This window comes from Bos indicus, chromosome 2 (assembly GCF_029378745.1).
Source record: "Bos indicus isolate NIAB-ARS_2022 breed Sahiwal x Tharparkar chromosome 2, NIAB-ARS_B.indTharparkar_mat_pri_1.0, whole genome shotgun sequence".
Lineage (NCBI taxonomy): Eukaryota > Metazoa > Chordata > Mammalia > Artiodactyla > Bovidae > Bos > Bos indicus.
This window is the reverse complement of record NC_091761.1, coordinates 132,505,162-132,531,779: the sequence shown is the minus strand read 5'-3', so window position 1 is coordinate 132,531,779 and position 26,618 is coordinate 132,505,162. Positions and strand designations below refer to the sequence as shown.

General features: G+C 47.9%; 1 protein-coding gene across 1 annotated transcript; it reads right to left on the bottom strand.

The window, feature by feature from the left end:
• Positions 1 to 5,193: 5,193 nt before the first annotated feature.
• Positions 5,194 to 8,519, bottom strand: LOC109577185 (phospholipase A2, membrane associated-like). The gene is made up of 4 exons (XM_019985987.2): positions 8,480 to 8,519; positions 8,149 to 8,293; positions 7,795 to 7,901; positions 5,194 to 5,630 (listed from the first exon to the last, which is right to left on the bottom strand). Exons 1-4 carry the CDS (start codon positions 8,517 to 8,519, stop codon positions 5,488 to 5,490), a joined length of 435 nt encoding a protein of 144 aa, XP_019841546.2. The 3' UTR covers positions 5,194 to 5,487.
• Positions 8,520 to 26,618: the final 18,099 nt, after the last annotated feature.

The window sequence follows — 26,618 nt, the reverse complement described above, 5'->3', positions numbered from 1 at the left end:
GAAATGATGAAAGTTGCTCACAAATTACTGTGCATGTGCTTGTGAACCTTCATAAGGTATATTTCCAGAAGTTCTTTGCTGAGCCAGAGAACAACTACATATCTAATTTTGATAGATATTGGCAATTTAGTCTCTGTGGGCATTGCGCTCTCCCACCAGCCATCCATGAGAGGGCTGATTCCCCACACAGCCTTGGCAATAGAGCATTGTCATACTTTTGGATTTTTATCCATTCTAGTAAATAAAAGTAGACCTGGGAATGGCGTAAGCCATCTTGGAGGAGGTTGCCGTTAACCCCACCATAGAGCCGCCAGAACTTACACAGGCCTGGGGGAACAGACTCTTGGAGGGCACAAATAAAAGCTTCTGTGTGCCAGGACCCAGAAGAAAGGAGCAGTGACTGACCCATAAGAGACTGACCCAGACTTGCTTGTGAGTGTCCAGGAGTCTCTGGTTGAGGCGTGGGTTGGCAGTGGCCTGCTGCAGGGTTGGGGTCACTGAGTGCAGCAGTGCATGCTTGGGACCATTTGAAGGAGGTCACCATTATCTTCATTATCTCCACTGTAGTTTAGTCTCAGGTCAAACAACAGGGAGGGAATACAGCCCTGCCCATCAACAGAAAATTGGATTAAAGATTTACTGAGCATGGCCCCAACCATCAGAACAAGACCCTATTTCCCCCTCAGTCTCTGCCATCAGGAAGCTTCCTTGAGCCTCTTATCTTTCTCCATCAGAGGGCAGACAGACTGAAAACCACAGTCACAGAAAACTAACCAAACTGATCACATGGACCACAGCCTTGTCTAACTCAATGAAACTATGACCCATGCCACAAAAGACAGATGGGTCATGGTGGAGAGTTCTGACAAAATGTGGCCCACTGGAGAAGGGAATGGCAAACCACTTCAGTATTCTTGCCTTGAGAGCCCCATGAACAGTTGAAAAGGCAAAAAGATAGGACACTGAAAGATGAACTCCCCAGGTCGGTAGGTGCCCAATATGTTACGGGAGATCAGTGGAGAAATAACTCCAGAAAGAATAAACAGACAGAGCCAAAGCAAAAACAGCACCTAATTGTGGATGTGACTGGTGATGGAAGTAAAGTCTGATGCTGTAAAGAGCAATGTTTCATAGGAACCTGGAATGTTAGGTCCATGAATCAAGGAAAATTGGAAGTGGTCAAACAGGAGATGGCAAGAGTGAACATCGACACTTTAGGAATCAACGAACTAAAATGAACTGGAATGGGTGATTAATTCAGATGACCATTATATCTACTACTGTGGGCAAGAATGCCTTAGAAGAAATGGAATGGCCATTATAGTCAACACAAGTCTGAAATGCAGTACTTGGATGCAATCTAAAAAATGACAGAATGATCTCTGTTCATTTCCAAGGGAAACCATTCAATATCACAGAAATCTAAGCCTGTGCCCTGACCAGGAATGCTGAAGATGCTGAAGTAGAATGGTTCTATGAAGACCTATAAGAACTTCTAGAACTAACACCAAAAAAAAAAAAAATGTCCTTTTCATTATAGGGGACTGGAATACAAAAGTAGAAAGTCAAGAGCTACATGGAGTAACAAGCAAATTTGGTCTTGGAATACAGAATGAAGCAGGGCAAAGGCTAATAGGGTTTTGCCAAGAGAATGCACTGGTCATAGAAACAGCCTCTTCCAACAACACAAGGGAAGACTCTACACATGGACATCACCAGATGGTCAATACTGAAATCAGATTGATTATATTCTTTGCAGCCAAAGATGGAGAAGCTCTATACAGTCAGCAAAAACAAGACCGGGAGCAGACTGTGGCTCAGATCATGAATTCCTTTTTGCCAAATTCAGACTGAAATTGAAGAAAGTGGGGGAAAACCACTAAACCATTCAGGTATGATCTTAATCAAGTCCCTTACAGTCATATAGTAGAAGTGAGAAATAGATTTAAAGGATTAGGTCTGATAGAGTGCCTGATGAACTATGGACAGAGGTTCATGACATTGTACAGGAGGCAGGGATTAAGACCATCCGCAAGAAAAAGAAATGCAAAAAGGCAAAATGGTTGTCTGAGGAGGCCTTACAAATGGCTGAGAAAAGAAGAGAAACTAAAGGCAAAGGATAAAAGGAATGATCCATTTGAATGCAGAGTTCCAAAGAACAGCAAGGAGAGATAAGAAAGCTTTCCTCAGTGATCAATGCAAAGAAATAGAGGAAAACAATAGAATGGGAAAGACTAGGGATCTCTTCAAGAAAATTAGAGATACCAAGGGAACATTTCATGCAAAGATGGACTCGATAAAGAGCAGAAATGGAATGGACCTAACAGAAGCAGAAGATATTAAGAAGAGGTGGCAAGAACACACAGAAGAACTATATAAAAAAGATCTTCACAATCCAGATAACCACGATGGTGTGATCACTCACCTAGAGCCAGACATCCTGAAATGTGATGTCAAGAGGGCCTTAGGAAGCATCACTATGAACAAAGCTAGTGGAGGTGATGGAATTCCAGTTGAGCTATCTCAAATCCTGAAAGATGATGCTGTGAAAGTGCTGCACTCAATATGCCAGCAAGCTTGGAAAACTCAGCAGTGGCCACAGGACTGGAAAAGGTCAATTTTCATTCCAATCCCAAAGAAAGGCAATGCCAAAGAATGCTCAAACTACTGCACGATTGCACTCATCTTGCATGCTAGCAAAGTAATGCTCAAAATTCTCCAAGCCAGGCTTCAACAGTACATTAACTGTGAAATTCCAGATGTTCAAGCTGGATTGAGAAAAAGCAGAGGAACCAGAGATCAAATTGCCAACATTCTGGATCATTGAAAAATTAAGAGAGTTCCAGAAAAACATCTACTTCTGCTTTATTGACTATGCCGAAGCCTTTGACTGTGTGGATCACAAGAAACTGGAAAATTCTGAAAGAGATGGGAGTACCAGACCACCTGACCTGCCTCCTGAGAAATCTGTATGCAGGTCAAGAAGCAACAGTTAAAATGACATGGAACAACAGACTGGTTCCAAATAGGGAAAGGAGTACATTAAGGCTGTATATTGTCACCATGCTTATTTAACTTATATGCAGAGTACATCATGGGAAATGCCAGGCTGGATGAAGCAAGCACAAGCTGGAATCAAATTGCCAGGAGAAATATCAATAACCTCCAATATGCAGATGACACCACCCTTATGGTAGAAAGCAAGGAACTAAAGAGCCTCTTGATGAAAGTGAAAGAGGAGAGTGAAAATGTTGGCTTAAAACTCATCATTGAGAAAACTAAGATCATGGCATCAGGTCCCATCTGCATGGCAAATAGTTGGGGAAACAATGGAAACAGGGAGAGACTTTATTTTTCTGGGCTCCAAAATCACTGCATTTGGTGTCTGCAGCCATGAAATTAAAATATGCTTCCTCCTTAGAAGAAAAACTATGACCAACCTAGACAGCATATTAAAAAGCAGAGACATTACTTTGCCAGACTTCCCTGGTGGCTCAGACTGTAAAGCGTCCACCAACAATGTGGGAGACCTGGGTTCGATCCCTGGGTCAGGAAGATCCCCTGGAGAAGGAAATGCCAACCCACCCCAGTACTCTTGTCTGGAAATTCCCATGGATGGAGGAGCCTGGTGGGCTATAGTCCATGAGATTGCAAAGAGTTGGATATGACTGAGAGACTTCACTTTCACTTTACTTTGCTAACAAAGGTCTGTCTAGTCAAAGCTATGGTTTTTCCAGTAGTCATGTATGGATGTGAGAGTTGGACCATAAAGAAAGCTGAGCACTGAAGAATTGATGCTTTTGAACTGTTGTGTTGGAGAAGACTCTTGAGCGTCCCTTGGACAACAAGGAGATTCAACCAGTCCATCCTAAAGGAGATCAGTCCTGAATATTAATTGGAAGGACAGATGCTGAAGCTGAAACTCCAATACTTTGGCCATCTGATGCGAAGAACTGACTCATTGGAAAAGACCCTGATGCTGGCAAAGATTGAAGACAGAAGTAGAAGGGGATGACAGAGGATGAGATGGTTGGATGGCATCACCGATTTGATGGACATCAGTTTGAGGAAGCTCTGGGAGTTGGTGATGGACAGGGAGGCCTGGTGTGCTGCAGTCAATGGGGTCTCAAAGAGTCAGACACGACTGAGTGACTGAACTGAACTGAATAAATAAAAATGGTGTCTCAGTGGAGACTTCATTTGCCAGTCTCTTATTATGAGTGAGAGTAAACAGCATCAGGGCTACAACTAGCAAGGGTAGCCTTTTTCTGCAGAATTACAAAAAGGGTCCCACTCTTAGAAGATGAATTACAGAAGGCAGTCTCTCTGGGTGAATGCAGAACTTGCTAAAGTTCAGCTCCTATCCATGCCCCATAAGCCCGGTGCCTTTGTGGGACCCACAGCCAGCAACTCCGATGATGATTATTAAAGAATTAGATGTGTCTGGGCCCAGGTGGGAATATCTCAGAGGAGCCTTGGATGACAAGAGGGGACTAGCATCCAGGTGAGGGCAGGACCAGCTACATAATTTGAGGGTCCCCGTACAGAGTAAAATGCTGGATTCTACATCATTAACAATTTTGTGATGGCTGGGACAGAGCCGTAGACTAGGTGCAGTGCCCACTGGGACTCTGCCTGGGTCACAAGCCCAGGAAGCCAGCCCTGGGCAAGGGAGCAAGTGCCCTGAGAGTCCCACTGGTGGCCAGCGTTACACTGACCCATCTCTGGGCCAGCAACATAGGAGAAGAACGTATCTCACAGGAGGCTTGGACTATAGGCCCCCAGACACCAGGAACAACGCTTCTGTTCTTTCCCAACAGGCCAGCAGGAGCTGCTCTTATCCAGGGTGGGAGAGGTGGAAGGCTGGGTTTTACTTGTAATAATAAGGACAGATGGAGACAAGCTAGAGCTGGTACTTTACACCCATTATCGCTTTGTTTTTCCCTCAAGCCCATGAACTTGGGACCAAAGTGATCTCTATTTAGATTAGGGTGTTAAGGCTTAGGGAAGTGGTGGTGCTGGGGATTTGACTCAGCCTGTCTGGTACAAAGTCTGTATTTCTAACCCCGTATACTCTACTCTCTTGTACTAGTTTATTCTTACACTAGAAGTGCCTGTGATCACCCCCCCTCCCCCCCGCACACACACACAGTTTGCCAAATGAATTGCTTTATTCAGAAGAGCCAACCAGGAATGTAGCTGCTGTGGTTAAACATGACGTTGGACTTGATTCAAGAGTAGGAGTTGGGAAAAAGTCTCTGGCTGCCCAAGGAAGCAGGGGGAAGGAGCCAGCATCATGCCAGAACTTTGAGCTTCTCATTCTGGATAGAAAGCTTCAGTCTGGGGAGGAGAAGGGCTCCTGGCTGGTCTCTAGGGTGGGAGAGGGGTTTTTCTGTCATTTGCTGGTGAACGTGGCTAGGGTAGGAAGTGAGGTGCTAGAGAAGGAAACTCGGCATTGGTTGGCAGGGCTTCCAGGATGAAGGCTTTTCAGCACTTGGGGGTACTCCCAAAGCACAGAAGGTTGTTGTAGTATTGGAGATTTTTATTGTAGGTCTTCAGGTTTTTATCTAAACAATCGGCAGCTCTTTTATCACATTGACACAGCCGACGCTTACAGTAGTCCTGATCGCCTGAAATCACAATAAAATAAATGCAGGATGGGGGTATGTTAAAATTCTATGGATTCTTGTGTGAATTCTAGGGGAGAAGACACAGCCCCTGTTTTCCCAGTTTCTAGTTTGAGACAAGCACCGATGTCCAGATATTTCTGACTGATGGGGAGACAGAACTCCTGCCCTCAGGAAGCCCACACCCCGTCTCATGGGACACCAACAGTCATGCACTGGGATGCTGTGAAAAGCCTTGCTGTTAGACACTGTCTCTTTCTTCTCCCCAGCAGATGTGTTCAGGTGCATAGCCCCTGGCTCCTGAGGTCTGGGAATGGGTCTTGATGGGTGAAAGCCAGTCATGGTCATCCCTGTTTCCTCTGTAGTTATGAGTGTCCAGGGAGCATGTGCTCTTGCCCTGACCAATGAGCCACAAGGGAAAGTCTGCTGGACACTTCTAGGAAGGATGAATTTCCTCTCTCAAAAAGAAAGATGTGCAAAAGGAAAGCCTCTTCTGTAGAGTGAAGCCCTAGAGAAGTGCCTTGGAATCACACAGCCAGTGTGGCAGAGCAGAAGGTTGGGAAAGGACTGGATCCCTGGCAACATAGCTGAGAAGCTGCCCCCGCCCTGGCACTGCCCTCTCCCAGACTCTGTTACAGGCGAGTCAGACTTCCTCACTCTCTGAGCCTCTGTTAGGTGGGCATCTTGTTGCTTGACACCCAGAGCCTGCTAAAGCCACAGAGCCCTGTGGAAGGTCATGATGGGAAGACATGATTTCTGATCTTAGAGACCTCAGGCTGTTGAGGAATAGTCCGTGGTTTTTCAAAATCTCACTCATGGGTCAGTAGGTCTGGGGCACTAGGCAATTCCTTCAAGCCACCACCCATCTCTCTCCTCCCCTCCAAAGCCAAACTTGCTCCAGAACTTTGTCTACACTCACGACCTCTCTTCACTTCCCACCCACCTTCCAATCCGCTCTAATCTGGCTTTGCCCTACAGATCCATGGGAGCAACTCCCACTGAGGTCCTCAGTGGTCTTTCTGCCTCTAAACCGAAGTAACTCGGTCAGCCCTCATCCTGGAGGACCCCTCTGTGAAATCGGCTGCTGTTAATCCTCTCCTCCTGGCCCACTCCTCAGCCTTCTTGTCTCCTCCCTTCCTTCTCTGACTGTCCCTCCTTTGTCTCCTTTCTGGGCCTTTAAACACCAAATGAGTGGGTACCTCCAACTCTCCTCTCTCTGCGGCCGCCTCCTGCATCTGTGTCCAGACTCTCCCTGGAGCTGCCAGTTCCTTCATCCAGCTGCCTTCTGCCTATCTCCCTGGATGTTCTGGAAGCTTCCAAACTCAACACGCTCCAAATGGAATGCCTCCTGCCCTCTCCTACCAGGCCCTCCTTGGTAGAACCATCCACAAAATGGTATAACCAACGCAGCAGCTCCCAGGCACCATAACCAGTCCACCACGAAGCTCTACCAATCCGATCTCAAATGCATCTCGATGGCACTCTCCACCCCTTGCATCCTGACCCACCATTGCTAAAGCTCAAGAGCTTGCTGTCTCTCCTTTGCATCATGACAATGCCCCCCCCCCCCACCCTCCCCTCCCCGCACCCCGCCAGTTTCATCTGTCAGCATCTACCCTCAGACAGAGTAAGTGTGAGATGCAAGTATGATTATACTACTCCTTTCGTTAAGAGCTCCCTAATTCTTTAGGACATAATCTAAATACAATATGGCCTGGAGACTTGACCTAGCCCCTTCCTGTCTCTCCAGCATCATCACTCACCACCCTGTCTCATCCTCACCTTTTCTTTTAGCAGCACAGAATTGTTGCAGTTCCCTCTAGCCCCTTGTCCCTGATGTATCCTCTTGTAGGGATGCTCCCAATGTTCCTTCCTCCGACCCCTCTCAGCCTTGAAGACTCAGCTTGGAGATCACCACTTTCAGGAAGCTTCCAGGCTTCCATGACTCTCAGGCTGTGTTCAGAGCCCTGACCTTTTTCTTACTTCCCATCTGAGACTATCATGTTAGATTTTGATTTTCTTTTCTTCTCAGTCCACCAGGAACTCCTTGCGGTAGGGACATGGTCCCTTTTTTCTAGCTTGGATGCCCAGCGCAGTGCCTGGCCCAGCGGACACTCAGTAAGATAAACAGGAGAGGCTGGGTAGTGTTGTAGGTCTCTTTTCTTACCACAAACGATTTGGCCCCGTTGGAAAATAAAGTTGTAGCTCTGGGAGCTGGTGCGGCATCCGCGTTTCCGTAGGTTTTCATAGCAACAGTCATGTACCCTGCAACACCTGTGACAAGACTGAGCTATTGGGGCTGACTCCCAGAAGCTCCAGGGAGCCCAGTGCCCTGTGGTCTCAGCCCCTTGGCTCTGGGACATTGGAATAGTTTACAGCAGAGTTTCCAACAAGCTGGCTGCTTTTTAGGCCGGGACTTCCTGGGTTCTATGCTGATGGGACTAAAGCAGGAGGCTTTAGCTCCCACCCACATTGGGGCCACAAGTGGGCAGAGGGCAGGGAGGGCTGGGGGTGGCCTCACCAATCTGTTGCATCCTTGGGGGTTCCTCTGTGACCCGCACCACAGTGACAACCATAGAAGCCATAACTGATCGCAGGTTCCTTTCCTGTCGTGAACTTGATCATTTTCTGGAAATCTGCCAAACCTCCATGGACCTGCAGCAGGCCTGGAAGGACAGCAGCTGATGATGGGGCCTGGGACCCTACGAGCTCCTTCCTCTGCCTCTCCCTGCCACCCCTTGCCCCCACTTCTGAGAGAGGGCCAGATGCGGTGGGAAGGGAAGCTGGGGGAGGAGGGTGCCTCCCTCCCTGGGCTGTGCCTCTTGTGGCCAGAGGTCAGGTTCAAGTCTTACCGATGGCCATGATCACTGCCAGCAGCAGGAGGGTCTTCATGCTGAGGGTTCTGTGGGGAGAGATACAGACAGACCAGCCTAGATTCTCTAACAGGCAGTCCAGCCTCTGCCCCAGCCCCTGCTGTCCTGTTCACATTCAACGATCTTGATGAAGAGAGTCTTTAAAGGAGATCGCAAACACGCTCTTCCATCCCAGGTGGGTCCAGCGTGACTGCCTTCATCGGGCATGCAGGACGCGTGCAGGGGGCACCTCCCAGCTTTGTTACATGACTCGCTGGGCGAGACCACCTCTCCCCTGTGGTACGCTGCTGAGACCTCCGTGCTCCTCACCCTCCTGAGAGTTCCGGGGAGGCTGTGACCAGGCCATTCCACCAAACTGGGAGACCCCAGAAGTCGTAGGCTGTGTGTCCCCCAGCGTATGTAGCTTACGCACCCCCACACTGGAGTCAAGGCTTGGGAATTCTGCTCATGGGGTTGGATCCGAAGTGTTTTTCTCCAGAACTAAAGCAGCACCATCTCTTTTACCCTTACACTTGTATATGCACAAACACACACTCACACACACCTCATGAATACACACACACATACTCTATGCTCATCTACGAGTGTGGGCATTCTTTAAAGAATATATTCAAGTTCCAACACAACACACCTGTGCACACATACCCTCTTGTCATACCAAATCAGGCACGTGCAGGCCTGTGCTCGTGGGTGCCTGCATGTGCATGCACATGCCTTACACACACACACACACACTCACACACACACACACACACACACACACTATAGCCACTCTTGAACTTAGCCAGTGATCAGGGACTGAGTATTCATTTCTGGCTATTTACTTCTCAGAGGATTCCAAGTTAAAATCGCCTTGTTTATTCTGAGCTCCAGTTAAATAGCTGATCCCTCTGGAAGCTTGGGGGTTGGTGGGGTGGGAAATAGGGTGGGTGTACAGCCCGTTATTGGTCTCAGAGTTTGGCATCTCCCTCACCCTAGGCGACCCTCTCTTTTTCCTCTCAGTTGGCCTTATAGAGCTGAGGTTTATCCATCCTCATGTGCCATTAGCTGATGCCAAAATTGTGGATTATTTTGTCATCTTTCCTGTGGGTGTCCCTCCTGAGTGAATAAATTCCCCTAACCAGGTCTGGGTGTGACCCTCCTGAACCCACTTCCAGGAGAGGGCAAGGGCCATCTGCTGCTGACCAAGGATTTTTCCTTTCTGCTGCTAAGCCGGCCGTCTGGGGATAAGAAACATGGTATGTACTGGTATTCATTGATTCCATAAGCCAGTCATTCACAGGAAGTACGTCCTAAGGCTCTTCAAAGTGGGAGGAATCATGTAAGCCTCTCAGGAGGCGATGAGAACTTGTCCTGTGACCTGGGACACTGGGGGCCCCGGGGGCCCCGGGGACCCCAGCAGGGAACGGACTGCAGGGGAGCAGGTGGTCCCCTCCTCCGACTGGGGCCAGCGCCTCCACCCTCTCCTCTCGCCTCTCTATATTATTCCCTTCCCCCATCCCCCCGCCCTCTGGAGAAAGCCAGAGGCTGCCCTGGGATTTCCCCTCCACGCACAGCTGCCACCTTGTCTCCTGTCCGCACCTGTTTGCAGATGGAGCTGGTTGAGTCTCCTTGGATCTGTTCTTCTTTTTCAGTCTCAGGCAGACAGTGACTCTAGTTTGCACTTCTGAAACTCTTTTCCAGCCCTTTCATAGTGCTTGAATTCAGCTCCCAAGGCCTTCAGCTAACACTTTCCAACACCCATCCCCTCAAAAGCCAGAGTGGCATGGCTATGTTGCCCATCATCATTCTGCCTTCTCCTTGCACCCCCACATTCCCCAGGCCCCCCTCCAGGTTAGGCCCAGGAGACTGAATCTGGCTAAGAAGATGTGGGCATCAGTGCTGAGGGCCACTGCCAGGCTGCAGTGAAGTAAATATGGGCACCATGCCCCAGTGTTTCTGTGCCCCTCAGGATGGGACCAAAAGCTGGGGGCAGCTTGGGTCCCTGAGTCACAGCATGGAGGACACCCATCAGAGAAAGGCCCGCAGACCCTCAGTGATCTTTGTCTGCATGAGAAATACAAGTTTATTGTGTTAAACCACTGGTCCTTGAGATCAGTGACTGGGAAAAACTGTTGCATGCTGATCTCAACCTCTCAATAGCTAGGGCCGTGGCTGGACAAGACCGTAGGGTTGTTACTACTGCAAGATGCCCTTCAGCAATAATCATCAGAGAACTTTGAAAGAATAAAGGCTTATTACTCACAGGACCTGGAAGTTACACGGCGCACCCAGGACCCCACAGGGAGGTCAGAGTAGAGAGAAAGCTGGAGATCTCAGGTCTGGGGTTCCGCTTTTATTGGGATCGAAGGTGGGGCCTAGGGTTTTGTGTGCTCACCCTTTATTGGTGAATGTAAACCACGTGAGTGTCAGTGTAAAGCATGGGAAGAGGAACAGCGTGTGGCCCAAAACACTCAAATTACCCCAAATCTCCAATACAAAGGCGTCTTAGTGAGGGGAGGCATATGGCCCTTTATGTAGTCATGTGGCTGGCAAGGTGTTTATTCTAGACAGTGGTCTTTGAAGTGGGTGGCTGGCAATCAGAGGGTATCAATCTCTAAGGTTATCAGGAATTTACTTTACCCAAAACTAAACAAACCCCCAAACAACTGTCAGGATGTTATGGAACCGAGGTCCAGCTGCTCGGCACTTGAAAGACAATAAAGAGGAGATGTTGGTGGAAAGGAGTTTGTTTTATGTTGGATGCCGGCAAATGGGTGGGACAGGGTTGCAGAGGACAGCTGCCTGTCCAAAGCCAGACTCCTGAGAACAATCAGATATGGGCTTTTATAGAGAGGAAAAGCGTTACATGTGTAAACATATATGTCAGCTCTCAGAACCATCTTGAAATTGGTCATCAATGGTTTAACCAGCATCATCTTGATTGTTTTAGGAACATTTTATCTTTACTGTTTTAGGAGCCCACAAAGCCTTCCCTCGTGGCTCAGCTGGTAAAGAATCTGCCTGTAATACAGGAGACCTGGGTTTGATCCCTGGGTTGGGAAGATGCCCTGGAGAAGGGAAGGGCTACCCATTCCAGTATTCTGGCCTGGAGAATTCTATGGACTCTATAGTCTATGGGGTCTCAAAGAGTTGGACATGACTGAGCAGCTTTCTTCTTTATTTTCTATAGTCAAAGCTATGGGTTTTCCAGTAGTCATATACAGATGTGACAGCTGGACCATAAAGAAGGCTGAGAGCTGAAGAACTTATACTTCAAACTGTAGTGCTGAGAGTCCCTTGGACTGCAAGGAGATCAGATCAGTCAATCCTAAAGGAAATCAACCCTGAATATTCATTGAAAACACTGATGCTGAAGCTGAAGCTGAAGCTCCAATACTTTGGGCAACTGGTGCGAAGAGCTGACTCATTGGAAAAGATCCTGATGCTGGGAAAGATTGAGAGCAGGAGAAGGGGATGACAGGTGATGAGATGGTTCAGTAGCATCACTGACTGAATGGACATGAATTTGAGCAAACTCCAGGAGACAGTGAAGGACAGGGAATCCTGGCATGCTGTAGTCCACAGTATCACAGAGTTGGACGTGACTTAGTTACTGACCAACAACAAGGTGTTCCTCTTCAGTTCTGTGGTTGGTTTGTTTCCCTTTCTGTGAAGCCAAATCTTGGAACTGTGGACGCTTATGTCATAGGTACAGTCTGGTCACCTTCTTGGTTAGCTTCTTCCACCTGGTGGGAGTTTCAGCATCTATAAGACAGCTCTCAGGAGACGGCTCAGGATGTTTACTATAGCCCTTGAGGAGGAACTAAAGATCCTTGACTTGCTTAATGACTACATTATTATTATTTGGTCTCCTTTGCCTGGAGAAGGCAATGGCACCCCACTCCAGTGCTGTTGTCTGGAAAATCCCCTGGATGGAGGAGCCTGGCAGGCTGCGGTCCATGGGGCCGCAAAGTCGGACACGACTGAACAACTTCACTTTTTTCTTTCTTTCTTTGACTGTTCTCCTTTGTTTCTGCACTTTCTCACTTCTCTGGTTAAACTTACTCCTTGGCTCAGATTTTTCCACAGACAAAAGCGGGAAGGGGATGTAGAGGGGGCCAGGACCGCAGGGCCCAAGGCTTTCCCCATCGTAGCCGATCCACACTGACTCACAGCCGCCTCAGGCAGCGTTCGTCTTGAAGATACGGTTTCCCTGAAGAGCTAGGCCTGTGTTAAGCACTGACTTGTGTCCCCGCCAAATTCCTGTGTTGAAGGAATTTGTTTACTGGGTTTACTCTCCTCTTTCACTTTCATCAAGAAGCTCTTTAGTTCTTCTTCACTTTCTGCCATAAGGGTGGCGTCATCTGCACATCTGAGGTTACTGATATTTCTCCCGGCAGTCTTGATTCCAGCTTGTGCTTCATCCAGCCTGGCATTTTGCATAATGTACTCTGCATATAAGTTAAATAAGCAGGGTGACAATATACAACTTTGACAAACTCCTTTCTCAATTTGGAACCAGTCCATTGGTCCATGTCTGATTCTAATTTTTGCTTCTTGACCTGCATACAGGTTTCTCAGGAGGCAGGTCTGGTATTCCCATCTCTTGAAGAATTTTCCACAGTTTGTTGTAATCCACATGGTCAAAACCATCCCCAGGAAAAAGAAATGAAAAAGGCTAAATGGCTGTCTGAGGCGGTCTTACAAATAGTTGAGAAAAGAAGAGAAGCTTTACAATAGCCAGGACATGGAAGCAACCTAGATGTCCAGCAGCAGGCGGATGGATAAGAAAGCTGTGGTACATATACACAATGGAGTATTACTCAGCTATTAAAAAGAATGCATTTGAATCAGTTCTAATGAGGTGGATGAACTGGAGCCTATTATACAGAGTGAAGTAAGTCAGAAAGAAAAACACCAGTACAGTATATTAACGCATATATACGGAATTTAGAAAGATGATAATGAAAACCCTATATGCAAGACAGCAAAAGAGACACAGATGTAAAGAACAGACTTTTGGACTCTGTGGGAGAAGGCGAGGGTGGGATGATCTGAGAGAATAGCATTGAAACATAGATTTTACCATATGTGAACTAGATCACCAGTCCGGGTTCGATGCATGAGACAGGGTGCTCAGGACTGGTGCACTGGGATGACCCTGAGGGATGGGGTGGGGAGGGAGGTGGGAGGGGAGTTCAGGATGGGGGACACGTGTACACCCATGGCTGATTCATGTCAGTGTATAGCAAAATCCATCACAATATTGTAAAGTAACTAGCCTCCAATTAATATAAATAAATTAATTAAAAAAAAAAAGAAGAGAAGCAAAAGGCAAAGGAGAAAAGGATAAGGTTCCCTGGTGGGCCTGACGCGGTATGCCCTTCATGGATCACTGCCTTGTGGCAAGGGGCTCACGTAATTCAATGGAGCTATGAGCCGTGTCATGCAGGGCCATCCACAATGGACGGGTCATAGTGGGAGTTCTGACAAAACGTCGTCCACTGCAGGAGGGAAGGCAAACCTCCCCAGTGCACTTCCTGTGGGAACCTCAGGAACGGACAGAAAGGTTTGACGCCAAAGGACGAGTTCCCCAGGGTGGAAGGTGTCCAATGCGCTACTGGGCACGAGTGGAGGATAACTACAAACGGTCCCAGAGAGAGTGCAGCGGTTGGGCCAAACGATGCTCAGAAATGATGCTCGGAAATGATGCTCAGCTGTGGATGAGGCTGGTGATGAAGGTAAACCCTGATGCTGCAAGGAACAGTATCTCATAGGAACCTGGAATGTTAGGAACATGAATCAAGGTAAATTGGACCTAGTCAAGCAGGAGATGGTAAAAAAAACATTGACATCTTAGGAATCAGTGAACTAAAATGGATGGGAATGGGTAAATTTAATTCAGATGACCATTATGTATAATACTGTGGGCAAGAGTCCCATAGAAGAAATGGAGTAGCCCTTACAATAAAAAAAAAAAAAGAGTCCAAAATGCAGTACTTGGGTGCAACTTCAAAAATGACAGAACGATCTTGGTTCGTTTTCAAGGCAAGCCATTCAATACCACAGTAATCCAAATCTATGCCCCTACTACCAATGCTGAAGAAGCTGAGGTTGATCCATTCTATGAAGACCTAGAAGAACTCGAAGAACTAATACCAGAAAAGAGATATTTTATTCATCACTGGGGATTGGTATGCAAAAGTAGGAAATCAAGAGATGCTGGGAGTAACAGGCAAGTTTGGCCTTGGAGAACAAAATGAAGCAGAATAAAGGCTAACTGAATTCTGCCGAGAGAATGCAGTGTAAGAGAAAAGACCCTTTTTCAACAACACAAGAAATGACTTTACACATGGACATCACCAAATGGTCAATACCGAAATCAAATTGACTACATTCTTTGTAGCTGAAGATGAAGAATCTGTATACAGTCAGCAAAAACAAGACTTGGAGCTGACTATGGCTCAGATCATCAACTTCTCATAGCAAAATTCAGACTTAAAGAAAGTGAGGGAAACCAGTAGGCCAGCCAGGTATGACTTAAATCAGATCCCCTATGGATATGCAGCAAAGGTAATGAATACCTTCAAGGGATTAGGTCTGGTAGACAGGGTGCCTGAAGGACTATGGATGGAGGTCTGTAATATCGTACAGGACACAGCAAACAAAGCCATCCCAAAGAAAAAGGAAAGCAAGAAGGCAAACTGGTTATTGGAGGCTCCTCTGTCTGTGGGATTCTCCAGGCAAGAATACTGGAGTTCATTGCCATGCCCTTCTCCAGAGGATTGTCCTGACCCAGGGATTGAACCCAGGTCTCCTGCATTGCAGGCAGATTCTCAACCAACTGAGCTACAGGGAAGTCCTAGCTAAAGAAATAAGAGACTTGAAATGTAAGGGAGAAAGGGAAGGACTAATTTAAGTAACTAAAGGACTAGTTTATGCAATGAAACGCAGATTTCTGAAGAACAGTACGGAGAGAAAAGAAGGCCTTCAATGAACGGTGTATAAAACTAGAAGAAAACACCAGAAAGGGAAAGACTAGAGATCTCTTGGGGAAAATTGGAGATATCAAGGGAATATTTTGCCCAAAGATGGGCACAATAAAGGGCATAAATGGTAGGGACCTAGTAGACACTGAAGAGATTAAGAAGAGATGGAAAGAATACTTGGAAGAACTGTATAAGAAAGATCCAATGAACCAGACTGCTGCGATGGTGTGTTCAGCTACCCAGAGCCAGACATTCTGCAGAGCAAAGTTAAGTGGACCTTCGGAAGTACTGCTGTTAATAAAGTTAGAGGATGCTATGGAATTCCAGCAGAACTATTCAGAGCCCCAAAGGATGATACCATCAAGTGTTGCATTCATTATGTCAGCAAATCTGGAAGACCCAGAAGTGGCCACAGAACTGGAAAAGGTCAATCCTCATCCCAGTCCCCAAGAAGGGTACTACTGAAGAATGTGCTAACCGTGGGACAATTGCACTCGCCTCCCATGCTAATAAGGTCATGTTTAAAATCTCGCATGCTAGGCTTCAGCCTTATGCAAACCAAGAACTTCCAGATGTCTAAGCTGGCTTTAGAAAAGGAAGAGGAACCAGGTATCAAATTGCCAACATGCGCTGGATCACAGAGAAAACTAGGGAATTCTAGAGAGACATCCACCTGTTTCTTGACTACGCCCAAGCCTTTGACTGTGTGGATCATAATAAACTGTGAAAAGCTCTTATAGACAGACGGCAATAGCAGACTATCTTACCTTCTCCAGAAAAACCTGTATGCAGGTCAAGATGCAACAGTCAACCCTGCGTGGAACAACTGATTGATTCAAGATTGAGAAAGGAGCACGACAAGGCTGTCTGCTGTCACCCTGTTTGTTTAACCTATACACTGAGCACGTCGTGAGAAATGCCAGGCTGGATGAGTTACAAGTTGGAATCAAGATAGGTGAGAGAAACATCAACAACCTCAGATATGCAGATGATATCACCCTAATGGCAGAAAGTGATGAGCAACTAAAGAGCATCTTGATTAGGGTGAAGGAGGAGAGTGAAAGAGCTGGCTTAAAACTAAATATTAAAAAATTAAAAAAACTAAGATCATGGCATTTGGTCCCATTACTTCGTGGCAAATAGAGGGGGGGAAATGTAGAAAGAGTGTCAGATTTCCTTTTCTTGGCCTCTAAAATCACTACAGGTGGTGACTGCAGCCATGAAGTCAGAAGATGTTTGCTTCTTGGTAGGAAAGCTATGACAAGCCTAGACAGTGAGTTGAAAAGCAGACATTTCTCTGCCAACAAAGGTCTGTACAGTCCTTTGTTGTGAGAGCTGGACCATAAGGAAGGTGGAGCACCGAAGAATTGATGCCTTCAAACTGTGGTGCTGGAGAAGACTCCTGAGAGTCCCATGGACTGCAAGGAGATCAAATCAGTCAACCTTAAGGGACATCAACCCTGAATACATGTTGGAAAGACTGATGCTGAAACTCTAGTACCCTGGTCATCTGATGCTGACAGCTGACTCATTGGAAAAGTTCCCAATGCTGGGAAAGATTGAGGGCAGAAGGAGAAGAGGGCGTCAGAGGATGAGATGGCTGGACGGCATCACTGACGCAAGGGACATGAACTTGGACAAACTTCGGGAGATGGTGAGAGACAGAGAAGCCTGGCGTGCTGCAGTCCCTGGGGTCACAAAGAGTTGGACACGACTGGGTGGCTCAACAACAACAGCAACGTGAGATGGCTGGTGTCTCTAGAAAGAGAAGTTTGGACACACACACAGCTTCACTGGGAGGATTCCAGGTGAAGGTGAAGGCAGAGATGGAGGTGGGGATGTTTTATAAACCAAGGAATCATAAAGATGGACAGGACACCACCAGAGCCTGGGGAGAGGAAGGGACAGGCCCTCCCCACAGTCCTTAGAAGACACCAACCTCTCTGGCACCTTGGTCTGAGACTCCTGGCCTCCAGAACTGAGAGAACAGGAATTTCTATTGTAGCTTTCTATTAAGGTACTCAGGTTGTGGTACCTGGTACAAATTCCTACCAAATAAAAAACCCTCAGGTCATCTCCGGGTCTCTGCAATCTGGGATTTGGTTGCGGCCATCAAACCATCAGCCACCCCTGACAGTGCACCCTGACGGGGTTCAGGATGGAGAAAAAAAGAGGATATGGGCTCTGCCAGGTAAGGGGCTGATCACAGGAGTGATTGCATTAGGCCCAGACTCTTGCATCTTCCCATACATAGAAAAGTGACAAATTCATTAATTTGCGATATCTGGTTTTCCTTTAGTTGGCAGTAATCTTTTGATGTTTGACTCCCTGGGCATTTTTGTTTGTTTGCTTGTTTTGCAAAAGCACCTACATATCCTGGCTCCTCCCTTACCTTTGAGGACAGTCCTCAGATCTACCCGAGAGGCTGTATCCAGGCTGAAGTCCTCAGTAATGCCCCAAATAAAACATTAATTCTCAACATTTAGGTTCTGCATTTTTTTTCCCATCAGCAGATTTTTGCTTCTCATGCCCATTTGTTTTAGGCCTAAATGAAGTTTAGAGGTGATGGGTTAGAACTTGGCCTTTTGATAAGCACCTCGGCTTCAGAATACTGTTGCTTCTACGGCAGGCAGACCGCCCCACCCCGCACATCCTGGGGGCCCCGGTACCATGTGCAGGTCCCAGCACTCAAGGGCTCTGGTGACGTCACACTGCCTCTCCTTTTCCATCTTTGCATGATTTTCCCTGAGAATTCAAAGTCCCTGGTTTAGCTTCTTGTTCTGCCACCTTTATCCAAGGACTAATTTAGCACTTGGAGTACATTACTGTAAAAAGAAATCCTCTCACAGGGCTTGCCTTTTAGTGGAGAGAGACAGACAAGAAAACAAAAGATACAATAGGCGAATGATATACAATTGGTCCTTGAAGGGCTCGGGGGTTGGGGCACTGACCCTCTGCACAGTCAGAAATCTGAGTGGGCCCTCAGTATCCACGATTCCCCATATATATGGATTCAACAAACCTTGGGTTATGTATCACTGTAGTGCCTATGATTGAAAAAAGTTCTATGTGTAAATGGACCTGTACAATTCAAATCCTTGTTACTCAAGAGTCAACTGTGCATCCGAGAATTAGCTTATGGTTGCTGGGGAAGGTTGGGAAGAAGGAATAGTTGGGAATTTGGGATGGACATGTACACTCTGCTGTATTTAAAATGGATAACCAATGAGGGTTTACTGTGTAGCCCATGGAACTCAGCTAAATGTTATGTGGCAGGTTGGATGGGACGGGAGTTTGGGGGAGAATGGATACATGTATATGCATGGCTGAGACCCTTCGCCGTTCACCTGGAACTGTCACAATATTGTTTGTTAGTCTGCAAACCCCTATAGAAAATAGAAAGTTAAAAAAATAAAAGAGTTAACTGTGGAATGTTTGGTGAAGCCGAGAGAAGGGGACATCTCTGCTGGGGCAGCAGGAGCGTCATGGGGGGAGAAGACTGCTACTTCACGTGGGATGGACGAGCCCCAGCAGGATAGTCAGTGCTCAGAAAAGTTTTCCTAAGTTTTAATAATTAGAAGAGTCAGCCTATTATCAGCGGTCACTTCCAGTGGCAGTATTATGGATGAACTTTTTCTGTACTCTGTTTCCTAATCTTCCCTTTGTGAGGAAAAATTATTCATGACTCTTCTTTTTAAAAAAATCTTCTAATTTGAAAATACATTTACAAGAAAGTAAAGAAACTCTGGGCTTCCCTGGTGGCTCAGCTAGTAAAGAATCCGCCTGCAATGTGGGAGACCTGGGTTCTATCCCTGGGTTGGGAAGATCCCCTGGAGAAGGGAAAGGCTACCCACTCCAGTATTCTGGCCTGCAGAATTCCATGGACTGTATAACCCATGGGGTCACAAAGAGTCTGACGCGAATGAGCTTCACTCTGTAAGAAAAGAATAAACAGTTTTTTAAGGAATCTCCACACTGTTCTCCATAGTGGAGAACTGCCTTATGATCCAGCAATCCCACTGCTGGGCATACACACTGAGGAAACCAGAAGGGAAAGAGACACATGTACCCCAATGTTCATCGCAGCACAGTTTATAATAGCCAGGACATGGAAGCAACCTAGATGTCCATTCAGCAGATGAATGGATAAGAAAGCTTTGGTACATATACACAATGGAGTATTACTCAGCCATTAAAAAGAATACATTTGAATCAGTTCTAATGAGGTGGATGAAACTGGAGCCTATTATACAGAGTGAAATAAGCCAGAAAGAAAAACACCAATACAGTATACTAATGCATATATATGGAATTTAGAAAGATGGTAATAATAATCCTGTGTACGAGACAGCAATAGAGACACTGATGTATAGAACAGTCTTATGGACTCTGTGGGAGAGGGAGAGGGAGAGGGAGAGGGTGGGAAGATTTGGGAGAATGGCATTGAAACATGTAAAATATCATGTATGAAACGAGATGCCAGTCCAGGTTCGATGCACGATACTGGATGCTTGGGGCTAGTGCACTGGGACTGCCCAGACGGATGGTATGGGGAGGGAGGAGGGAGGAGGGTTCAGGATGGGGAGCACATGTATACCTGTGGTGGATTCATTTTGATATTTGGCAAAACTAATACAATTATGTAAAGTTTAAAAATAAAATTAAATTAAAAAAAAAAGTTTAAAAAAAAAAAAGAAAAGAATAAACAGAAGCCTCATTGAGATACAGTCAGGGGACCAGAAGGGGGCGCTCTCACACCCTGTAAGGACAGAAGAGCCCAAGAAAGAAGGAAAGAAAAGACTCCCTTCTCAGAAAAGACTCAGCCAATGAAAAGACACGGACTCTGCTTCCTAGAGCCCTTCCCCACTGTACACAGTGGCTCTGATGACAATTATTAAAGAATACAGGTCCAGGTGGGAATATCTCAGAGGAACCCAGGATAACAAGAAGGGAATTAGCATCCCAGTGAGGGTAGGACCAGATACCTACTTTGTGGGTCCCAGTGCAGAATTAAATGCAGGATTCCATGTCATGAACAACATTGCGATGGCTGGACAGAGCAGTGAACTAGGCGCAGTGCCCACTGGGTCTGCCTGGGTCACAAGCCCAGGAAGCCAGCCCTGGGCGAGGGGACAAATGCCCTGAGAGTCCCGGTGGTGGTCTGAATTCCCAATGCACTGACCCACCTTCAGCCCGCTGGCAACGTGGGAGACCATGCCTTACAGAAGACGGGCCTGTGCCTCCCCTACATCAGGAGCAGACCTGATGTTTGCCCCCAGCTGGCCAGCAGGAGCTGCTCTTGCCCAGGGAAGGAGGCTGGAAGGCTGGGCTTTACTCGCAGTGAGAAGCACAGATGCAGACACGCCAGGCCCAGTGCTTCACACCCGGTGTCCCTTTTCCATCTCTAACAAGCCTGTGAGCTGGTACCAAAGTGCTATCTACTTAGATAAGGGCATATGGAAGCGGTGGTGGGGTCTGACTCAGGCCTTCTGACTCTAAGGCTGGTGTTTTTAACCCTTTACACTTGATTGCCTTGTACTAGTTAGTTCTTGCACTAGAAGAGCCAGGGAGCACAACACACACACACACACACACACACACACACACACATGCATGGTTTGCCAAATAAATTGCTTTATTCAGAAGAGTCAACCAGGAGTGTAGCTGCCACAGCAAAACATGGCATTGGACTTAAAGAGGAGTGGAGCGGTGGAAAAATTGCCTGCTGCCCAAGGAAGCGGAGGGTGGAAGGGGCTGGGCATCCACGCCCAGCCTTGAGCGTCTCCTTCTGGACAGAGGCTTCTGTTTGGGGCGAGAAGACCTCCTGACTTGTGTCTAGGATGGGAGAGCGGGTTTCCTTCATTTGCCAGGGAACATGGCTAGGCTAGGGAGTGGGGTGCTAAGTGGAAACTCGGCTTTAGGAGGCAAGGTGTCCAGGCTCAGGGTGTACTCCCTTTGCACTGACGGTTGCTGTAGTCTTGGAGCTTTTTATTATAGATCTTCTTGTTTCTTGCAGAACAAATGATAGCTATTTGATCACATTTGTACCATTGACATTTAAAGTAGGTCCGATCCTCTAAAATCACAAGAAAATAAGCGCAGGATGAGTGTGTGTGTGCCAAATCACTTCAGTTGGGTCCAACTCTTTGTGACCCTCTGGACTGTAGCCCACCAGGCTCCTCTGTCCAAGGGATTCTCTAGGAAGGATACTGTCCTCCAAGGGATCTTCCCGACCTAGGGATGGAAGCTGAGTCTCTTATGTCTCCTCTATTGACAGGAAGATTCTTTACATCTCGTGCCAACCAGGAAGACCAAACACCAGATAGGGGTTTGTTAATATTCTAGGAATATTAACAATATTAACAATATTCTTGTGGGAAACATGGGGGATAGACACATGCTGTGTTCTCCCAGGGTTTCTAGTCTGGGAAAAGCACCGATGTCCAGATATTTCTGACTGATGAGGAGACAGAATTGCTGCCTGCAGGAAGCCCACACCCCGTCTGATGGGGACAGCAGCAGCTGAGCACTGGGATTCTGTGAAAAACCTCTCTGTCAGCCCTTGTCTTTTCATCGCCATAGCTGTGTTTTCAGAGGCAAAGCCCCTGGCCCCTGGTGTCGAGGAATGGTTCTCGATAGGTGTAAACCAGTCATGGTCGTTCCGGTTTCCTTTGTAGTGATTAGTGTATGGGAAGCACGTGACCTTGCCCTGACCAGTGAGCCACGAGGGAAAGTCTGCTGGGGCTTCCGGGGACGTGTAAAGGGAAGGCCTCTTCCATAGGGTGAAGCCACAACCCTTGGAGCTCTGAGCGTGCCTAAGTGTCACATTGCCAGCGTGGCAGAGAGGCTAGGGAAGACTGGACTCTTGTCCACACAGCTGGGAAAGCTGCCCAGTCCTGACACTGTCTTCCATTCTTCTGTTACAGGAAAGTCAGACTTCCTCATTGTCTGAGCCTCTGTTGGGAATTTTGATGCTTGCTAGCTAGATCCTTCTAAGGGCACATAACTCTATGGAAAGGTCATGACGGGGAGATAAAATTTCTGAGTTTGAGGAACTCAGGCTGTTGGGGAATAGTCCATGGTGTCTGAAAACTGCACTCATGGGTCAGCTGTCTGGGGCACTGGGAAATCCCTTGCAGCCACCATCCCATCCCCCTTCTCTCCTTCCCCGGCAAACTTGCTCTAGATGGTGGTCTACATTTCTTAGCTCTGCTTCACTTCCCACCCACCTTCCAACCCGCTCTAATCTGGCTTTGCCCTCACAGTCTCATGGAAACAGCCCCCACTGAGTCCTTAGTGGTCTTCTTGCCTCTAAATCCAAGGAGTCTGCTCAGCCCTTATCCTGGAGGACCCCTCTGTTAACCTGGCTACTGTTAATCCTCTCCACCTGGCCAACTCCTTGACCTTCTTGGCTCGTCTCCTCTCTCTCTGACTGTCTTCTCTCTTCTTTCTGGGCCTTTAAGCATCAAATGGTGGGGGGTTCATCCAGCTCTCTTGTCTCTGCGGCCGCCTCATGAATCTGTGTCCAGACTCTCCCTTAAGCTGCCAGTTCCTTCATCCCACTGCCTGCTGCCCATCTCCCTGGGTGTTCTGGAAGCTTCCAAACTCAACCTGCTCCCTACGGAACTCCTCCTGCTCTCTCCTACCAGGCCCTCCTCAGTTCTACAACGGACACAGTCATACGGCCAACCAGCAGTCCCAGTCCACCACCAAGCTCTATTGATTCTATCTCAAAGATATCTCGATAGTACTTTCCACCTCTTGCATCCTGACCACCTTTGCTATAGGTCAAGCTCTTCCTGTCTTTTCTGCATCACGACAATGCCACCCTCCGCTCTGTCTCCATCCACCCTCAGCCGGAGCAAGTCCTCTGAAATGCAGGTCTGGTCACGCCACTCCTTTCCCCAAGAGCTCGCTGATTCTTTAGGACAAAATGTAAATGGAACACGATGCCTTTCTTTCTCACTGGCATCATCACTCACCGCTCTGTCTCACCCTCACATTTCCCTCCCGCAGCACAGAACTGCTCCAGCACCCCCTGGCCTCCTGGACCCTGCTGTGTCGTCTTGGTGGGATGCTCCAACCCTCCTTCCCCTTGACTCCTCTCCGCCTTGAGGCTGCAGCTTGGAGGTCACCATCCTGAGGAGCCTTCCTTGACCCTCAGGCTGTGTTCAGAGCCCCGCCCTTTTCCTCACTGTGCATCAGACTCCACTGAGTTGTGTTTTCCTTTTCCTTACTTCCCACTCAACTGTGAGCCCCTTGAGGCAGAGACCCTGTCCCTTTGTATCTAGCTCTGGTGCCTGGCACAGCGAACACAGGAAAAAGAGCAGAGGAGGCTGGGTGCAGTTGTAGAACTCGTTCTTACCACAGATGATTTGGCCATGGCAATAACTATATTTCAGGAACTTGGTGCCATACCCACGATTCTGCAGTTTTCTGTACCACCAGTCATGCGTCCAACAGCACCTGTGACAAGACTGAGCTATTGAGGCTGCCTCCCTATGCTCCAGGGAGCCCAGTGCCCCCTGGTCTCTGCCCCCGTTGGGAGAGACCCAGGGACATGGGAATAGTTGAGAGCACAGTTTCCACCAGGTTGGCTGGTTTTTCAGCTGGAATTCCCTGGAGTTCTTTGACGATGGCATGAGCCTTTAGCTCCCACCCCAGCTGGGGCCACAGGTGGGCAGAGGGCTGGTCTCACCATCTGGGGTGGCCTCACTGATCCGTTGCATCCTTGGGGGATCCTCTGCCACCCACTCCTCAGTAGCAGCCGTAGGCACCGTAGCTGAACAGGGCTCACTTTCCTGTTGTATGCTTGATCATTTCCCCAAATCCACCGTATCTCTGTGGACCGACAGGAGGATTGGAAGGAGAAGGCCTGGGATGGGGCCTGGGGCAGCGCATACTCCTCCGCCTCTCTCTGCCAACCCCTCTCCCCTCCCCACAGAGAGGGGGCCGGATGCAGTGGGAAGAGAGCCTTGGGACTGAAAGTGCCCCCGTCCCTGGGCTGTTCCCCTTCTGGTAGTAGGGTCAACTCTTACCAAAGGCCATGATCACTGCCAGCAGCAGGAGGGTCTTCATGCTGAGGGTTCTGTGGGGGAGAAATACAGATAGAACGGCCTAGACTCCTCTTCCAGGGGAATACTAACTTCTGCCCAGAATACTACTGTCCTGCTCACATTCAACAGTTCAGATGAAGAGAGTATTTAAAGAACTCGCAGACTCGCTTCTCAGCCCAGGAAGGTCCAGCGTGACTGCCTTCATCAGGCATAGAGTACACGTGGAGAGGGCGCTTCCCAGCTTTGGTAAACATTTCACTGCTCAAGACCACCCCTCGCCCCATGAAACACTGAGACCTTCATGATTCTCATTTGAATAAGTGTTCCTGGGAGGTTGTGACCAGGTCATCAGAAGAAACTTTGAGATCTCTGAGGTCTAAGCTGTGTGTCCCCCATTAGATAAATCTTACTTACCCTCCACACTGGAGTCAAGGCTTGGGAATTCCACTCATGGAGTCGGATCTGTAGTGTTTTTCTCCAGAAATAAAGCATCTCCTTTTCTTTGAACCCTTACACAGGTACATACACAAACACACACCTACTCATGCACACACACACACACACACAGTCTTGAGCTCATCTACTAGTGTAGACATTCTTTTACATAATTTATTCACGTACGCACACAACACACTTGTGCACACCACACCTTCTCGTCTCACCAGATCAAGCACGTGCAGTCTTGCACTCACGTGTACACACATGGACACCACAGCCACTCTGGAAGGCGGCCAGTCATCAGGGACTGGGTGTTCATTTCCGGCTCTTTACTTATCAGAGGATCCTGAGTTGACGGCTCCAAGTGACTGCCCTGTTTATTCCTAACTCCAGTTAAATAGCTGATCCTTCGGGGAGCTTGGGATTAGTGGGTTAGGGGACGGGTGAGGATACCACCAGCTCCTGGACTCAGACTTTGAAATGCCACTGCCCCTAGACAATCCTCTTTTTCCTCTCTCATCAGCAGTACAGAACTGAGGGTTTTTCCATCCTTATGTGGCATTAGCTGATGACAAAACTGAAGATTATTTTGTCATCTTTCCTGTGGTTCTCTCTCTGAGTGAATAAATTCCCATAACTGGGTCTGGGTGTGACCCTCCTGAACCCACTTCCAGGAAAGGGCAAGGGCCATCTGCTGCTGACCAAGGATTTTTCCTTTCTGCTGCTAAGTAAGCCAGTTGGGAATAAGAAGCAGGGCAGTTAGTGTTATTCATTCATTCCATAAATCAGTCATTCAAGAAGTACATACTAAGCCTCCACAAAGTGCCAGGACCCCTGTGAACCTCTCAGGAGGTGATGAGAACTTGTCCCGCCCCCAGGGGCCCCAGCAGGGAAAGAACTGCAGTGGGGTAGGTGGTCCCTTTCCTAGGACTTGGACCAGCACTTCCACCTTCTTGCTCCTCTTTCTTCTCCTCTCCTCCTCCTGCCCAAACTGGAAAAAGCCAGAGAGTGTTTTGGAATTTCCCCTTCAAGTATTGCCACCCCCTCGTCTCCAGTCCTTACCCATTTGGAGATGGAGCGGATAGACACTCCTGGGATCTATTGCTCTTTCTTCTTCAGCCTCAGACAGACAGTGATTCTATTTCCAAAACAGATGCCTTTTTCAAGCCCTTCACCACTGCTAAGAATTTAGCTGCGATGGCTTTCAGTTAACACTTCCCAACAACCATCCCTCAAAAGGCAGATAGCAGAGCCTGTGATGCCCATCCCCTTTCTGGCTGGTTCCCCACCTTCTCCAGCCCCCGCTCCAGGTTAGGCCCTGGAGACTGAACCTGGTCAGGAAAGTGTGGGCATCAGTGCTGAGGGCCATGCCAGGCTGCAGTGAGGTAAATGTGTGTGCGATGCCCCAGGCTCTCTCTGCCCCTCATGTTGGAACCAGAAGCTGGAGGCAGCTTGGATCCCTCTGTCACAGCATGCGGGACACCCGTCAGAGAAAGGCCCGCAGACCCTCAGTGATCTTTGCCTGGGCGAGAAATACAAGTTTCTTGTGTTAAACAGCTGATCTTTGAGATCAGTGATGAGGAAAAGTGTTGCATAGCAGTCTTAACCCCTTAATAAGCAATGTTGTGGCTGGACCAGACCATACGGTTATTA